At 41.3% G+C, this 16,469-nt stretch overlaps 1 protein-coding gene across 1 annotated transcript; it reads left to right on the top strand.

Annotated features, from left to right (window-relative positions):
* Nucleotides 1–8,153: 8,153 nt before the first annotated feature.
* LOC148059276 (potassium voltage-gated channel subfamily A member 2-like) lies at nucleotides 8,154–14,667 on the top strand. The gene is made up of 3 exons (XM_087780739.1): nucleotides 8,154–8,315; nucleotides 8,621–8,693; nucleotides 9,933–14,667. Exon 3 carries the CDS (start codon nucleotides 10,042–10,044, stop codon nucleotides 11,539–11,541), a length of 1,500 nt encoding a protein of 499 aa, XP_087636865.1. The 5' UTR covers nucleotides 8,154–8,315; nucleotides 8,621–8,693; nucleotides 9,933–10,041; the 3' UTR covers nucleotides 11,542–14,667.
* The last annotated feature ends 1,802 nt before the right edge of the window (nucleotides 14,668–16,469 follow it).

Here is a 16,469-nt window from a genome sequence, read left to right as displayed (position 1 = left end):
TTTACTTTTTCTTTCTTTTTTAGGGTGTATAAGTTACATTAAGTACAGTTATACAGTAACATTGTTACACAACTAATCAAATCTCACAGTATGAATTCAACCATAACCATTAATACAACGTGTTTTTTTTAAATGTAACCATTAGCTCTAATGATCCCTCAAAATAATGTTTATATTTTTCGTTAAAGTAAATCAAAGTTTTCAACTTCAATAAGGATAGACATTTCGATAGATTGTGCGTTTTATCACAGTACGTGTTTAAAATATACAAAAGTATATAAAAAACAAAAATGTGTATCAGCAAAACATCACTATGCAACTTGGCAATTTAACCATAAATCTCACTGGATACAACATTCTTAACAATTTTATTATTAACTTAATACAATGTAATATGAACAATAAAGTATCAACAACTTTTTGCTGAGTCAGGGGCTAAAAGTGCTAAAGTTGTTATTGCAGTTTATCATTTATCTCTTGAACTATAAATACATTGACCTCAGAATAAGTAAATTCGGTCGAGACGAGTTAATGTTTATCCAAGATGTACAAACTTAACAGGACGAGTTTCCACCTCACGTAAGTGGATTCATCTCCCGAGACTTTGAACCATCAGAACACGTGGTCCTTAACAGCTTCTCGATCACACACAAAAAAAGTTCCATAACTGAAAGTAAAGCCGTCTTCAGAGTCTCCTGTGATGTATTTAGGCATCAAAGAGGATCCACAAATAGCTCGGCGCAGACACGACGCTGCTCTAATCCAATCAGACGACAACAGCTCCGTGACGGAGAGCTCGGGCCTAATGGACCGGCGGCAGGTAAGTGCGGCGGAGACGTAAACATGGTCGTCCTCAGGAAGCATTCCGACGCCGTCAAGCTGAGCGATTCACGCCAGAAGTCGCTGCCACGTCTCTGGCAAACACTGTTTATTCGCGGCGACACTCTTGTGCAGATGACTCCTGTATTTATCTTCGCTCACGTTTGCGCCTCCTCTGGCTTTTGTTTTACTGGCCGGCACGTTTATTCAAAGATACACAAGAGAGATCTGAGAGCTGCACATGATAAGCTCCAGCCGCCGCACAACAGTAGAACGTCTCCGTGGCAACAGGAAGGGAAGCGAGGACGAGGCGTGTAGGCCGGACAGAGATCTGCAAGAATCCCAGGATGTTCGCTAGTCAGAGGTGTTGGTTATTCACGACGATGTGATTGTTATGTTGTCTTCGATCTATGTTCTTTATCTTTAGACTCAGATTGTGTCTTCTTGCACTTTCTTTTTGTAGAAACTTTGTTCTTGTTTTTTATGAATCTATCGTCTGTGTTGCTGTGTGCTGGCTGGAAAAACAATTTTCTGAAGGACCCCTCCAGAGGGATCAATAAAGTTTTATCTATCTATCTATGTTGTCGATCTGTAAACCAGAGTCCAGGCTGGTCCTGTTGGTATCAAGTATAGACCGGTCCTGCTGCATCTGTACTGGTTCCGGGCCATAGTTATTGGCCCTTTTGCCAAGTAGTTTTGGCCCTAATTTGCCTCATAAACAACGTGGTTGGATCGTTTTTCCTCAAACCAACTCTCATTGACCGGGTTTTCGGTTTGTCACTTTCTACTGACATCTACATGACCATTTGAGCTCCAAACCAAAATCAAGGGGGTAGAAATTTTGACAGTACAGGGGCTCTCAAACTGAACTGGCTGAGGGGCCATTACAGGTCCAATCTCGTGGAGACTGGGCCACAGGCTGGGGGGTCTTTCAGCAGTTTTTGAGACAAATGTAATTGAATTCATTTTGTTGTGTTGATTTTCTTATGGAATATGATATTTTATTTTAGAAATCTGGTCCATCTTTATTCCTTTACCATCTGACATTGAACAAATATTGAATGTCTCTCTTTGTCTGCACTCATAAAAACTTGGACCGAAAAAAATGTCATGTAATCGGACACAAATCAGCTTCACAATGTCTTTTTTGTTCCTGCGACTGTTCAAGAAGCCGTTCGCAAGAGTTGGACGACACTACTCGCACCCTCTTGAGTAAAATAATAGGACGATCTGCTGGAGGGTCTAAGGTTAGTGGAGAGTTACAGCGAGCCAGACTTGTATCTTAATCTAACATGGAATTGTTCGAAAAAAAATGGATATTGACGTCTCCTTCAGGCTTTTCCTGCTTGAAGATTGGTAACGTTGCGATGCTACCTTCTCAAGTTAATCTTTAAAAGGAAACGGTCATTTGCTGGCGGGTCTAAGGTCAGTGGAGATTCAAAATGGCAGATTTTGTTTGTCGCAGAAGTTATGATCATTCAACTTGAGTTAGTTTCTTTAACGTGTCACTAAAAACAATAAACATTAAAGACACTGCCCAAATAAAATCTTTCCTAAAGAGGGAACAAATAAACACACATCAGAACATGAAGTTCCATATTGTAGTGCAACAGCTAATAGAACCTCTTTATTGACTTTAAATCTCTCACTTGTTTTCGGAGCGACGTCGGAGATGCTTCTTCGGCTGCGAAACCATCTCAGATTTTAAGATGGCGAACATGAGCGTGTGGGTGGCGGAGGTGATCTTTTGACAGCTATTTCCAGGTTTGCTATCAAAACAAACAGACGGCGGCGGAGGGAGAGAAGGAAGGAGAGAGCGAAAACAAGGAGAGGAGGTGCAGCTCCACCGGGATGACTCATCGCTCGGTGACCTTTTCCTTTCGCAGACCTCTGCACCTCCACAGATCCTTCAGTCTCCGCACACTCCTGGTCCAAACGCTCCACATACCAGCGCCGCGGAGCTCGTCCTCCCTTCTTCCGGGGAGGATGGATGGACGCCAGCAGACGTCTGCGGTGTGGGAGGAAACCTTTGGAAGGTTTGAGTCACGATCAAAGAGAATCTGGTTTATTAGCTTGACGGCACCGAGTCGACCAAATGACCTATAAATGCATCGTTTACAGAAGAGGAAGCTTTACAAATATTAATTTATCACCTTTTTCCGGAGACATCGGTAGGTTCAGCTCCCCCCTAACTCGAGGTCTGTCACATGACCAGTCTTTTACTGCTCTCAAGGACATAGTCAACATTAAAAACCGTTAAAAACAAAAGTAAAACAGAATTTAAGAAAAGTACAATAAGCTAAATAGTATTTTTTTTAAAGGGAAAATACAAAACAAAGGATAAATATTGTTTGAAATTCTCAACTCGGAAGGAAAACTGACCCTTTTATTCCTTCCAAGAAGAATTTCCAGATCTGAATGATAATTTCCAGATCAAACACAACATAAAAGATGAATAAAAACACTACCAAACACAACCTCAATTATAAAATAAGTCAATAAAAGGGAACATTTTCTGGCATAAAATCTTTGAAAGTAACCCTCATCACCTTCTCTAAGTGGGTATGTTACCCACCATGCAACGTGCCCCAACTTTTGATAGGTCTCATTTATTTAAATTGTATTCCATTAGGTTTAAAACATCATATGAGAGTCTTAAGACTCTATATTCTACAACATATGTTCAAGTCGGTATGTACGGTATATCCACGATGCTATTATGAATCGACCAAGGATTGCTTCTGATCTCAACCATGATGGTCTCCCAGCGTACACTTCGTCTATGAGGCACCCCGAAAAAAGAAATATGGGGGGCTAAGGTGATGGGAAAGTATGTTTATCAAATTCACTGAAACGCATACGATCATTTTTCTGTCACTGATTGTATATTTTCATTACGGCTTGTGTGGGACAGAAATGTTGGGAGTAGACCCTTGTACGATCTCTAAAGGCGGGGATAGCTAACCCTGAGCGATAATAACTCGAGCTTGTGTTTGATTAAACCCTTCGGATTAGGATAGTTATCGGATTGTGGAACTGCCAAGAAGATATAACGGCGAACTAACAGCTCTGTGCTTCAGAAATGACATGTAAACTCTGTTCTTTTTTCTCCCGTATACAAGTAAACCCTGTGACTTTAAACTGGATCTGATTTGGATTCTTAAAAGTCAGATTCCTAACGTAACATAAGGTTGTTTCTTATACTGAATGTGGCATCAGAGCCTGGACGTGGTCCTTTACCTACCTTGGGGGGCATAAGATTACGACTGTTGCGCCACAGTATGGATAATTCTAATGGATCTGTAACCGTAGACACCAAAATATGATTCCAAATCTCCAACTTTCCACTTTTAGCTGCCCCTGAATCCCCCCCCAACAACAACAGCAGTGAAACTGGACCCAGAATCAATAGTGGAGTACTCTACTCCGCCGTCAAGGACACGTCTCCTCATCAAACCAGCGTAATCAAGCCGGCTCTGGACGAACAGGTAGGCCATCCGCCGAGGGCCGGACCTAAATATAGAAGCGTCCCCCGGGGGAAGGATTTGTGCAGGGAGACAAGTGGGTGAGGAGAGGAATCTCAGATGAGGGATCGAGGTGGATTTGGTGATTACTAGGTTTTCCCGGCTGTTGACTGAGGTTTCTTCATCTCGGGCTCTTTTTTTTTTTTTAAAGCCTTTTTCGGTTGACGGAGACAGACTTGATCTATTTATGGAGAGTTCGGAGACGAAATCTGTCGTCAAACAAAGACTTTTTATAGAACTTCTTCACTTAGAGGTGGTGACGAAGACGCAGATGTGGAGCGTCCGGATGTGAGAATAGTTAGTCCAGAGAATGAATAGAATCCTTTTATTTACTAACACATAACTTGGTGACTTACTTTACTTCACTTTGGTAAATTATATTACACATTTGATTTATTAAAAATTACTACACAAAATAGAATTGATCTGTATTTTTGTTCATGTTTTTATTAATTATTTGAGATATAGTTCTCTTTTTTGTGGATACTTTTTACGTTTATTTTAAATTTACAATGGAATTAGTCTTTTTTGTATTTATTCTTTTCTTTAGTAACAGTGTCTTTGGGTACATTTTATGTTTATTTATTACACAATATTAAATGGAATTTATCTTAAATTTTTATTAATATTTAATTGATTTATTTTGACCTACTTTACTTGTCTTTAGTATATTATTTATGAGTTATTTATTATTTACTCCACAACTGTGAATGGAATGTATCTTTATTCAATTATTATTTGTAGTTATTCTTTGGGACTTACTTGTCTTAAGACCATTATTTTGTGGCTACTTTTTTTTAAGGAAAATGTTTTTACTGCACAATATAAAATGGGAGTTTTCTGTATTTTTACACAATATATTATTTAAAAAAAACAACATTTCTGTCAACACACAGTGACGATATGTAATATATTTAATTACAATTTATTTTAAACTTGATTTGACTTTTTACACATTTGGGTAAATTATTGTGGTTATTAAAAATAACCTTTATTATCAGAAACTAGTGTTTTTGTTTCCAAATTTTCCGGCAAATGTAAAACTTTTGGAGTTGACCTTCAGGCTCTTCTGCAGCAGCACGAGAAGGTCGTCCAGCGACCACACGACTGGATCACCTCCCTCTCCGTGAGAAGAACGAAGCGGATAAAACCTCCTGATGATTGTCCGCTCCCATCCCTGTGGTCACGCAGGGTCGCCTAAATGTCAACTTTCTTTCATTTCTCCGGGTGGTTCCGCTCGGTCTGCTCGGCCGAACACGAAACAGAATCGATGCGCCCTGAGGTTTGGCTCGGCGTGGAGGGAGCCGGAGATAGAAATTTGGGGATCTGAGACCGAGCTCGCTTAATGGAGCTTAAAATCACCTCAACATCTGCCGGCCCGTGGATCAATGGAGGGAGAAAGAGGGATGGATAAAAAACGAGGCTGATGGAGAGAAGGATGATTGAGGAGCAGATGATAAAATAATTCACTTCCATGAATTCTCACAGGCTTTTGACTACTTTTATCTTCTGAACTTTTAGTTGACTGTTTTATATCTCACAATATAAGCACTAAGCCTGTGCATACCTCTGCCAAGGAGCTCGGATCATGTATTTTTTAAAACGCAACAAGGTGTTCATAGCTAGCAACCCTAAAACAACCGAATGGATTTATATTCTGATTCAATTGTTGCTCATTTTTACGTATTTTTCGTTATGAAGACGCATGAGAAGCCATACCAGTGACAAAACCTTCAAAGCCTTCCTGAATCCAGATGGAAATCAAGAATCTAACTTTCTTTTTCAATGACGTCCATTTTTAGGTTTATTTTGTTATGGAAAAACACGTTAAAATCTCTTTAAAATCCAACACAAACATGTCTTAAATAGTGTTTTCGTATAATGTATCTGGTACCTGACGGTGAGAGAATGTGTCGTGACAAAAAAGTGAAACCACATCAGATCACCTTGAGGTTCCATCACTCCACTTGTTCTATCACTTCTTCCAGGAAAACGAGTGCGTCATGAAACACGACGGATGGTCTCCGCAGTTCACCTCCTCCATCTACGCTCGTGGAAGGTGACGCCGTAAGAGTTTCCGGCCATTCATCAGATCCCTGGTCTTCAGGCGTTCAACACCCGCTAAGTGGCGAACGCCGGTCATCACGGGTGCGTCGCATCTTCATCACTCATCTTCTTCATCTACATCCTGGCACTTTAATCGAGCCCATATTCCAGATCATGTTGGATTCGTCCTTGAGCAGAGAGTTGAAGGATCTGGAGGAAGAATGACTTCAGCTTCTAGGAATTCCTTTAATATTTGTAAAAGTAAGTAAGTAAGTAATTTTTATTTGTATAGCGCTTTTCCAGACCAGGGTCACAAAGCGCTTAAACAATCAAAACAATAGTCATATTATATACAATATTCAAAGTATATACTTTAAAGATCAAGATAAAACTGATAACACAACAGGAGTTCCAGAAAATCAAGGAAAAGCCTGAACACATAAAAATGTCTTAAGAAAAGGTGAAACTTTCCTTTGATAAACTAATTTTCTCACCTTTTCAACTCTAACTCTTCTGACTTCCTGTCTCTCTGGACATCATGGAAGTGATGAATGTCCTGCAGACCAGGAGTCCAGAAGCCTTTTTGTACAGTGGACGGGTAAAATGTCGGGATTATGATCACGAGCCGACGTTCAGATAGATAGAAGGAAAAATACGAGAGCATGAATCAGCAAAAGCTCTGGACCGCAACGAGATGTTTGTGTTTTTGTATGTTTGATTGTATGTTGACGACGTTGTTCTTTATTATAATTTATTATTATTTTATTTTTTTCAACTGAGAAAAATCTCTAAATTTAGTCAAATTATGTCACAACACGATTTGGACCTTATAATCCATGAGTTTGTGTCTTCTCGTTTAGACTATATAACAGTTTATTTTCTGTCGAAAAAAGAAGGTCTCGCCTGCAGTTGATACAAAACTCTGCAGCCAGAATTCTGAGCCGCTCTAGTAGAAGAACTCACATTTCTCCGATCCTTAAAACTCTTCACTGGCTGCCAGTTTCTTTCAGGATCAATTAAAAAATTCTGGTTCTTACTTTCAGATCTATTCATGGTCAGACCTTCCATCAGTGATCTGATCCAGACTTACACCCCAGAAGATGACTTTAAAGTCAAGTTAAACAAAGGGAAAAACCAGGTTGCTGCTACAATAAAATTAAAAATTAAAAAAACACAAGATTAGAAATATGTCTTAATGAAGCCAACATTAACAACATAAACAAAGACAATATTATAAATAAAACATACCATTTAATTAAAAAATAAATCATGTTTTTTCTCACACCTAAAGAAATATATACGGTTATATTTGAGCAATATATATTTGAACAAAAACTACTTTTGTATTTTAAAGTTGAAGCTTGGAAAAAAAGCAACTAGTATTCTGAATTAAGTTCCGAAGGAGTAAGAAATAATCCTTATTTTAACCTGACATATCAATTGAAATTTTCGTTTCTAATTTGAAAAATATTGCACAAAAATGACTACACAACTTAAATTGACTAATTAAACACAATATATACTCGTGTTTAAATGTGTTGTTATTCGAGAAGGTCATTAATCCTGCTGTACCTGAACGCCATCTCAGCAGCACAACAACACAGAGTAAACCACATTAGTTTGGAGAGACGTCTCTGCTGCTGCGTCCTCTTTAACGCGGGTGAGGCGGGGGTGAGGAGGGGGTGAGGCGGTGTTGGGGGGGACGGGGCGAGGCGCAACACCGCGTCTTTAGTATGCGCTGCTGTGCCCAGCTGCAGCCCACGCTCCTGCGCGCCGCCACGGAAACCCGTGAAATGATGACACGAACCGGACCCTCGGAACCAGCGGACCGCGTCGGGACTCAGCACCTGGACTTACCCGGCGAGGGGGAGCATGAAGCGGCCGAGTCACGACCCCACAGAACCTCGTGAAGGGACCGGATTCAGGGTGAATTCCTGCATGTCATGTTCCGAGGCGTGTGTGTGCTCGTGCATGTGGCGTTTCTGGAGGCATGTCAGCGGCGCTGAAGGGAGGAAAGTGTGCATGAACTTGACTGTTTTCTCCGGAAGCTCGCCGCGCCGTGAACGTCTCATTCTGACGAGTCGGGATGTTAGTGACGAGATGGCACTCCCTCTCCGTCCACATGTCTCTGCCGATGGTCGCTTGCTTCCGCGGGTGTTGTGGGCGAGGGGGGTCACTCCCGCATCCTCACCCTTGTCCCCTCTTCCTCACCCCCCGCTGCGCTGCTGCAGAGCCGGAGCTGCGGGTGATGCGTTCATGGGCCTGCCCTGACCGACGCTTGGACGACTCGCGCGGAGATCACAGGTACTTTTCACCAACTCCTCACCCGTTAAAAATACACCCGGATAAAGTTTAAACATAGATCATCTGCAGCCCATTTTTTGATTTACGGTTTTCACAAAACTAGAAACTATTTAAAAAACAAATTCTGACTTTTCATTTTAATTCAGGGTTATTTAAAGACAAGTTACACACCCCAAATGCTCCAAAAATATCTATATTTATTTATTTTAATATATAAAGTTCAAGGCAGACCGTTTATTACTTTTTTTCCTAATTTATTTATGGTCTGTTGAATTTAACAACACATTTTTAAATTATAAATACCAGGTCCTCAGGAGGCCAGCACTGGGATGAGTCGGCATATTTCGGACACAAACATAATGAATATGACATGTTTGAGAAACGAAAAACCATGTTTGATGTTGGACTTTCACACAAAGCTCTACATCTTAAAAACATTTTTATTTTTATTTTATTTTTGCTGAGTCACTACAAGCTTTTTTTCCACAGCTTCATTTTGCTTTAGTGTGATGTTCCCTAATCCAGAGTGTATGTATTACAAAAATACTGATTTAATTCTCTAATTAAAAAAATGTGTTTTTGTTCTAAATACATTTTTTTTATCTTTACGTGTTAGCATGTTAGCTTTGACGTTAGGTTAGCATTGTTCTGTTTTCAAATGTTTTTCAGTTTGTTATTTAATCTACATTATCTGAACATGTAAACAAAACTGGAGGGAAAAAAGTCAGTAGCTAATTCGGAGTAGCCGCTAGCAGCTAGCATTTTGCTAATCTGTGTGAAGTGGAGTTAATCCTCCCGCTAATTATCTTAAAATGCTAACCTGTGTCAACATTTATCACCTAAAATGATTTTTTTTTAAAGAAAGTTTTAATATGACTTCACGGGGATGTCGCGAGCCAATGACGAGCGAGAACCATGTAGCTTTTTAACCTGATGAGCGTTTTCTTTTTCCACACATGTGAGCGTGAATCACACGCACCGAGAGAGGAAATTCATCTGAAAGATTGTATGGAGCACTCAGCATATAATCAGATTTATCGGCTGCAATTGCTCGCTGTGAGAGCTGATACAGAATTACTGGCCGACATATTGATTGCAGAGCACTCATAGGAGAGAACTCATAACCTTCCGCTGGGAGACACCACGGAGCCACGGCTGTTTGCAGCTCCATCCCAAAACATCACAGCTCGGTTCACAAGGAAGTGGATTGTTTGGGTAATGTTTTGTTGCGTCTTCCAGGTCTGCTCAGGTGCGTTCGCCCGGGACGACCCTCGATTGTGTGGACTCCTGCCTGGCCCCGCGGTGGCCCCACCCCGTGTGAAAGCTGCAGGCCCCGTCGTCCTCCAGCATGACGGTCGCTACCAGCGACCCGACGGATGAAGCGGCGGCACACCCGGGTCAGCCCCACGACCTGTACGACATCGAGCCGGACCACGAGTGCTGCGAGAGGGTGGTCATCAACATCTCCGGCTTACGCTTCGAGACGCAGCTGAAGACCCTCTCGCAGTTTCCGGAGACGCTCCTGGGGGACCCCAAGAAGCGGATGAGATACTTTGATCCGCTTCGCAACGAATACTTCTTTGATCGGAACCGGCCCAGTTTCGACGCAATCCTGTATTATTACCAGTCGGGGGGAAGGCTGCGCCGGCCGGTGAATGTTACCCTAGACATCTTCTCTGAGGAGATCCGTTTTTACGAGCTGGGCGAGGAGGCGATGGAAATATTCCGGGAAGACGAAGGCTTCATCAAGGAGGAGGAGCGGCCTCTGCCTGAAAATGAGTTCCAGAGACAAGTGTGGCTTTTGTTTGAGTACCCTGAGAGCTCCGGCCCAGCTCGCATCATCGCCATCATCTCAGTGATGGTGATTCTAATCTCGATTGTCAGCTTCTGTTTGGAGACACTGCCCGTCTTCCACAGTGACGATGAAGAATACAACTATCAGTACAAGACCTCGTCCAACCACACGGTGGCGTACGACAGCTCCAAATACCTTAAAGACCCCTTCTTCATTGTGGAGACCCTTTGCATCATTTGGTTCTCGTTTGAGTTCCTGGTCCGCTTCTTCGCCTGCCCCAGCAAGGCTGGATTTTTCGGGAACATCATGAACATCATAGACATCGTGGCCATCATTCCGTACTTCATAACTCTGGGTACAGAGCTCGCCGAGAAGCCGGAGGACGGTCAGGCGGGACAGCAGGCCATGTCTCTGGCTATCCTGCGGGTCATTCGTCTGGTGAGGGTGTTTCGTATCTTCAAGCTCTCGCGTCACTCCAAGGGGCTACAGATTTTGGGACAGACCCTGAAGGCCAGTATGCGTGAGCTCGGTCTGCTCATCTTCTTCCTGTTTATTGGCGTCATTCTCTTCTCCAGCGCCGTCTACTTCGCCGAAGCGGACGAGCCGCAATCCCAGTTCAGCAGCATTCCAGAGGCCTTCTGGTGGGCCGTAGTTTCCATGACCACTGTCGGCTACGGAGACATGGTCCCGACGACCATCGGCGGAAAGATTGTCGGTTCTCTTTGTGCTATCGCTGGTGTATTGACCATCGCCCTACCAGTGCCCGTCATTGTCTCCAACTTCAACTACTTCTACCACCGCGAGACAGAGGGCGAGGAGCAGGCGCAGTACCTGAACATCCCCAGCGTGCCTAAGGTCAGCTCGGCCGACGACCTGAAAAAGAGTGGCCTGAGTGCAAGCGGGTCTACTTTGAGCAAATCCGACTACGTTGAAATTCAGGAGGCTGTGAACCACAGCACCGAGGACTTCAGACCAGAACCCGTGAAAACTGGAAACTGCACCCTTGCAAACACTAACTACGTGAACATCACTAAGATGCGTACCGACGTGTAATGTGAGAAACTAGATTGGCCATCTTAGCCTGGGGCGAGAGAACCCGAGTATGGCCCCGACTGGCGGCCGAAGAAGAAGTCGTGAGTCGATGATTTCTGAGAACAGAGAGGAGCTTGAGTCAAACGGACTCCAAGCATAGACCTGCCTTCCGTCATATATAGCCTGCATGGAGTTAGTCTTTCTGTGATAGCAGTAGCCGAATAGTAGCCAAACCAGTATCTTAAACAAGTGCTTCAACTGCCACTAAGAGACCACCGTCGTCATGTTTGTAACCCAGTTAGCGTCTCTACGGACCAAAAACGGGCCACGATCGTAAGCAGGCGTGAAAAATCTGCTGCTCCAACTGCCAAGGTCCTGACTCAGAGGAAAGCAAGTTCACAGCCATTTTGTCAGAAGTGAGCAAAAAGAGAAGCGACGGCGTCGAGCCAAACGGTCAGACTTTGGTGCCGGACCAACAGGATCCATGTTTGCTAATTCAATACTCAGTTGACAGTAAAATTCCATTAAAAAAAAAAAGAATGTATCACAACTGAATTAGATGGCAGAAGTAGCCACTTAAATACAAAAGTTACCTCAACACTGAAATGGTTTTTTTGCTCTGCCTTAATGCGGATTCACAAAGAATTCAGATCACAGTAGAGAATCAAATGAGTATTGAATAAAAAGCTGATAAGTGGACTAAAAGGACAGTTTTCTGGACCCATTAGGCATCGTGGACTGGACTAGCAACAGCAGCACTTGTTTTAAAGTGGACAGCCGACTGGATGTTCACCAAGACTTTGCCTCCTTTGGCTCTGGAAAGTATCGATTTGGCCACGATGAGGACGGACAAAATGTCTTCTTGAAGAACGAATGTTCCTCAACCGCTTCTTCTGAAAGTTTTGTTCTCAATGAAATGGCCAGAATGTTCGGTTTCTCCAGTGCCTCTTTGTTTCTACACCTTCAAGTGTCTCCGTAGCTTCGGTTTGTACCCCTAGTTTGAAACCACTGCCCCAGACGAACGTGGCTTAAGTACTTCACAGCATTCCACCTGAGTCGTATAACGTGACTGCGTCCATTTTGTTTTACAGAAGATTGATGCAAGGACAGTGAAGCATTGGAACAATTTAAAGACGTTAAAAAATGTGCCACATTATTAACACAATCTCTGCGAGAAACACACACAAAAAAATCGGAAAAAAGAATCATCTAATAGTAGCACTTGTGCAAGAATTAAAAAATAATCCTATGAATTAAGATCTATCCATGTTTTTGTCTCTACTGAGATGCTGTTGGCTTTGAATTTTAAATTAAACCACAACAAAAAAACTTAAAATTTAAAACAAGGAAAAAAACGCTTGAATTTTGTTAAATAATCTGGTTTGTTTTTATAATGTCTTAATTTTTAAAATGCACCGTACGTCATTGAAACTGAAATATTGTTAAATAAAAGCAACAGGACGTTATAATAATAATAAATAGATCAATAAATTCCCATAATATATCATAGTTAATCGTATGTCATAATTTACTTGAAAAACAAAAATCAAGATGAAACTAATCCTCTTAAACGCTCGTCGTTGCTTTACGTTTCACCAAATTACCAAAGATTATCATTTTCAAGAGGCAGATAAACAACAAACAGCTGCTATTAGCATTAGCTTCCCGCTATCCTTGTGCAGCATGTGTGTAAAGTACGGGCCGTAGCATGGGCTGGCGATGCTAATACTCCTGGAAGCTTTAGCTTAGCGTATACTCAAACTTACAATATATGACGAACGACGACTTCGTTTCGAAAAGTTGTTTCGGCAAGACAACGTTTCTTCATTTGTAACCATGCTACGATATCCTGGTGATGCGACAAAAAAAAATAATTGCTGAGTAATTATTCAAAATATAAGCCATAAAAGAGCAGCTAAAAGAACAAGCTAACATAGGTTAAGCATGCTAGAAAACATATGTTAAACCAACGGATTTAGACAAGAGCACATTTTAACGGTCAAGTCCATTGTTCGGTAGGTGATGATAACCGTTTCCAGACCTTCAATCAATAGCCAACTCCACTGCCACACCTCGGTCGCGACTAGCTCTGTGTTTCACCCAAAATAACTACAACAACTTCACTTTTGAATACTGTCTGTTAAGCACAAAAGTCGAAAAATAAATGGTCTGTCACTGCCACACATTAAGACTACGAAACTAGTTCGCACGTAATCTTTACTTTAAATATAAGTCAAATGTTAAAGCTACTAAAAGAAAAATGCTACAAAATGCTAACCATCGCCATAGCATCGATTCATTCCTAATGCACTCCCACCTCCGTGAAGATGTTGCTAACATGGCTATCCGCGATCGTCGTTCTTACGATTTTGTCGAACCTAAGCTAGCGAAGGTTACCCCGTTACGTTTTTTTAGGTGAAACACAGGGCAAAAGTAGTTTGAGGGTTAGCATCACTAGCGTCATCCCGGACTAGATATGCAGACAAACTGAAATGGGTTTCGCCGTTTTCGGAGCTGAGTCGGCAGTTTCCTGCTGTACGATGTTAACAGTTCTGTGTGTTCTTGGGGCGGTGGGGGGGGCAGCTTCTGACAGGAACAGAATACTCAGTAAAACTCCCTGGACTTCAAACACATGGACTTCATGCTCGGCCGAGTGCATCAATCCAGTGGCACCTCACCCCTCAAGCCCCCCTCACCCCTCACCCTTCACCCCTTCCAACACACTCGTGCACTCCACCTGGACTCTCTACTTACGATGATGTCTTCAAAACAAGCTTCTGCTCGCTTCATACAGTCGTGTTGACCATGAATTATCTCAGTTTTTATTGGCCAAGGAACGTCTGTGAGGTTCTTTTTCTCGACGACCAGGCTGAGGGCTGTTGACAAATGCAGTGGTCAGTACCCTCTGGTAAAGTCAACAAGAATAATAAAAAGTCAACTTCAGCCTGGTGGTCATAATGTTTTATTTAATTTAAATGTGATGGAGTATTGAGGAGCAAATCAAGAGGGTAAAAAAAAGAGCACAAATCTTTGTTTGAGAGTTTTAAAATAAATTCAGTTAAAACAACTCAAATGAACATGTATTATAAAACATTGATGTTTTGTTATTTAATTTAGTGTAATATTTGTTTTCTACTGCAATGCACTAAAAATATGTATATTTATTTAAATTTCTCACCTTTGTATTTTATTGTTTTTTCACTATGTTGTTATTTTAATAATATTAAAGAAATGTTTTAAGCTTGTGAAGTTTTAAACAAAGATTTAATTTTTATTTAACTTTAATATGTTGAACTTTGTATTGTTTATTAATGTATTATTTATTTTATACAATTGTTGTGACTGTGCAATTTTTGTTTTTTTACAAAAATCTTTCTTTAAAAAAATATTTTTTAAGATAAAAGAAAACAACTTATTTTCTGTTGTATTGTGTTTGTTCATTTGTGTGTATCGCACTAACCACACAACTTTACTCTCTTGACGTCTCCCAATGTTCCGTCAGAAATACTCCTCTCAGCGAATGTCACTCGATTGTTCGACTCGTCTGTAATTTTTTCTCTCTTTTTTTTATTAAATAAAAACATGTAGAGATGAGGGCGGCGGGCGCTGGTCATGTGACCTCGCTGACCTCCGCGGGGGGGCGGACCTGGTCCCACTTGTAAATATTGAAAATATAACGTGATATTCTGCATCTGCGGTCGAGTCTTCTTTACATCTAAGCACCATTACATCCCATCAATAAATAAAGAGCTCTGGTCCTCACTTGGACTGGAAAACAAACGTGTGTGTGTGTGTTGAAGAGTATTGACTAAGTAGTGTGTAAGTGTGTTTGTGCGTCTGATGTGTTGCTTTACCTGAGCTCACCTCGGAGCATCTCCCGCTGAGCCGAGCGTTGACAAGAGTTCTATTTATAAACCTTCAGAACCAAGAGTGATTCTGAGCAAACCGGCGTCTGGTTCAATCCAGTTTACACCTTCACTGTTTTTCCTCCTCCTCCTCTTCCTCCTCCTCCCTTCTTCAAGCCACGTCTACGCCCAGACGGGTTCAGCGCTCGTAATGTTTCCCTCCGGGCCCTCGACGGCTCGCTCGGTTCCGGCGTCTAATGGCGAAGATTATTGATTGATTGTTGTTTTGGAAGAAGCTTCATTAGTTTCCTCTTCGCTTCCCTCACTCTTTGACTAACCGTGAACAAATAGAACAAACTCTTTACATTTACTGAGGCTTTTAATGTCGACTGAAGCTGTGGCTTCTTCCTGTCCTTCTTTCCAGGGTGTCCGACAGCAAGATGGGTAAAAAATATTAGCACTTTTAATTTGGAATATTAGAATTACAATATCCAACAAAAAAAAATAATTGAACCTTTCAATAGATACATTATTCAATTAAATTATTCAAAAGTAAATGGTTAAAATAATTAAATGCTTTAAATACATTTTCAGGTTTCAAACGTTTTCAAAATGTAAAAACTAACATTTTTAATTGGTATTTATATTGAATATAAATATCAGGTTCACCTTGAAAATAAACAAAAACATTTAATCCTTCTTTTACCTTTGGGTCAAGGTGACCCTGGGGGCTGGAAACAAATGTGTTTGTTGTATCCCTTGTGTTATATCAAAGGTTATGACAAACATTCATTTTCGGTGGCCCTCGGGTCACCTTGACCCTGAATCAACGCAAGGGTTAAACAATATTTGAAAGATGGAAAATGAAGTACGGAAAATGCTTTTATATCCAAATTTTTTCATTACAAATTATAATTTTAGCCTTTTAAGCTTGATGTTGTTATATTTATTTATGTAACTTGAGTTTTGGGTGTTTTCCCCCCATTATATTAAGGCTTTTCACTGTTTTAAAAACATGTTTTTGCTTGACGGCCCCTCAAAATAGTCGCTGTACAAAATGTGGCCCCTGAGGAAATGTGAATGCCCAACATTGCACTTGGTGTT

Source organism: Callionymus lyra, chromosome 19, assembly GCF_982586985.1.
Source record: "Callionymus lyra chromosome 19, fCalLyr1.hap1.1, whole genome shotgun sequence".
NCBI classification, from domain to species: domain Eukaryota; kingdom Metazoa; phylum Chordata; class Actinopteri; order Syngnathiformes; family Callionymidae; genus Callionymus; species Callionymus lyra.
The sequence above is the reverse complement of the archived record's forward strand: the minus strand, read 5'-3'. Positions and strand labels throughout refer to the sequence as shown.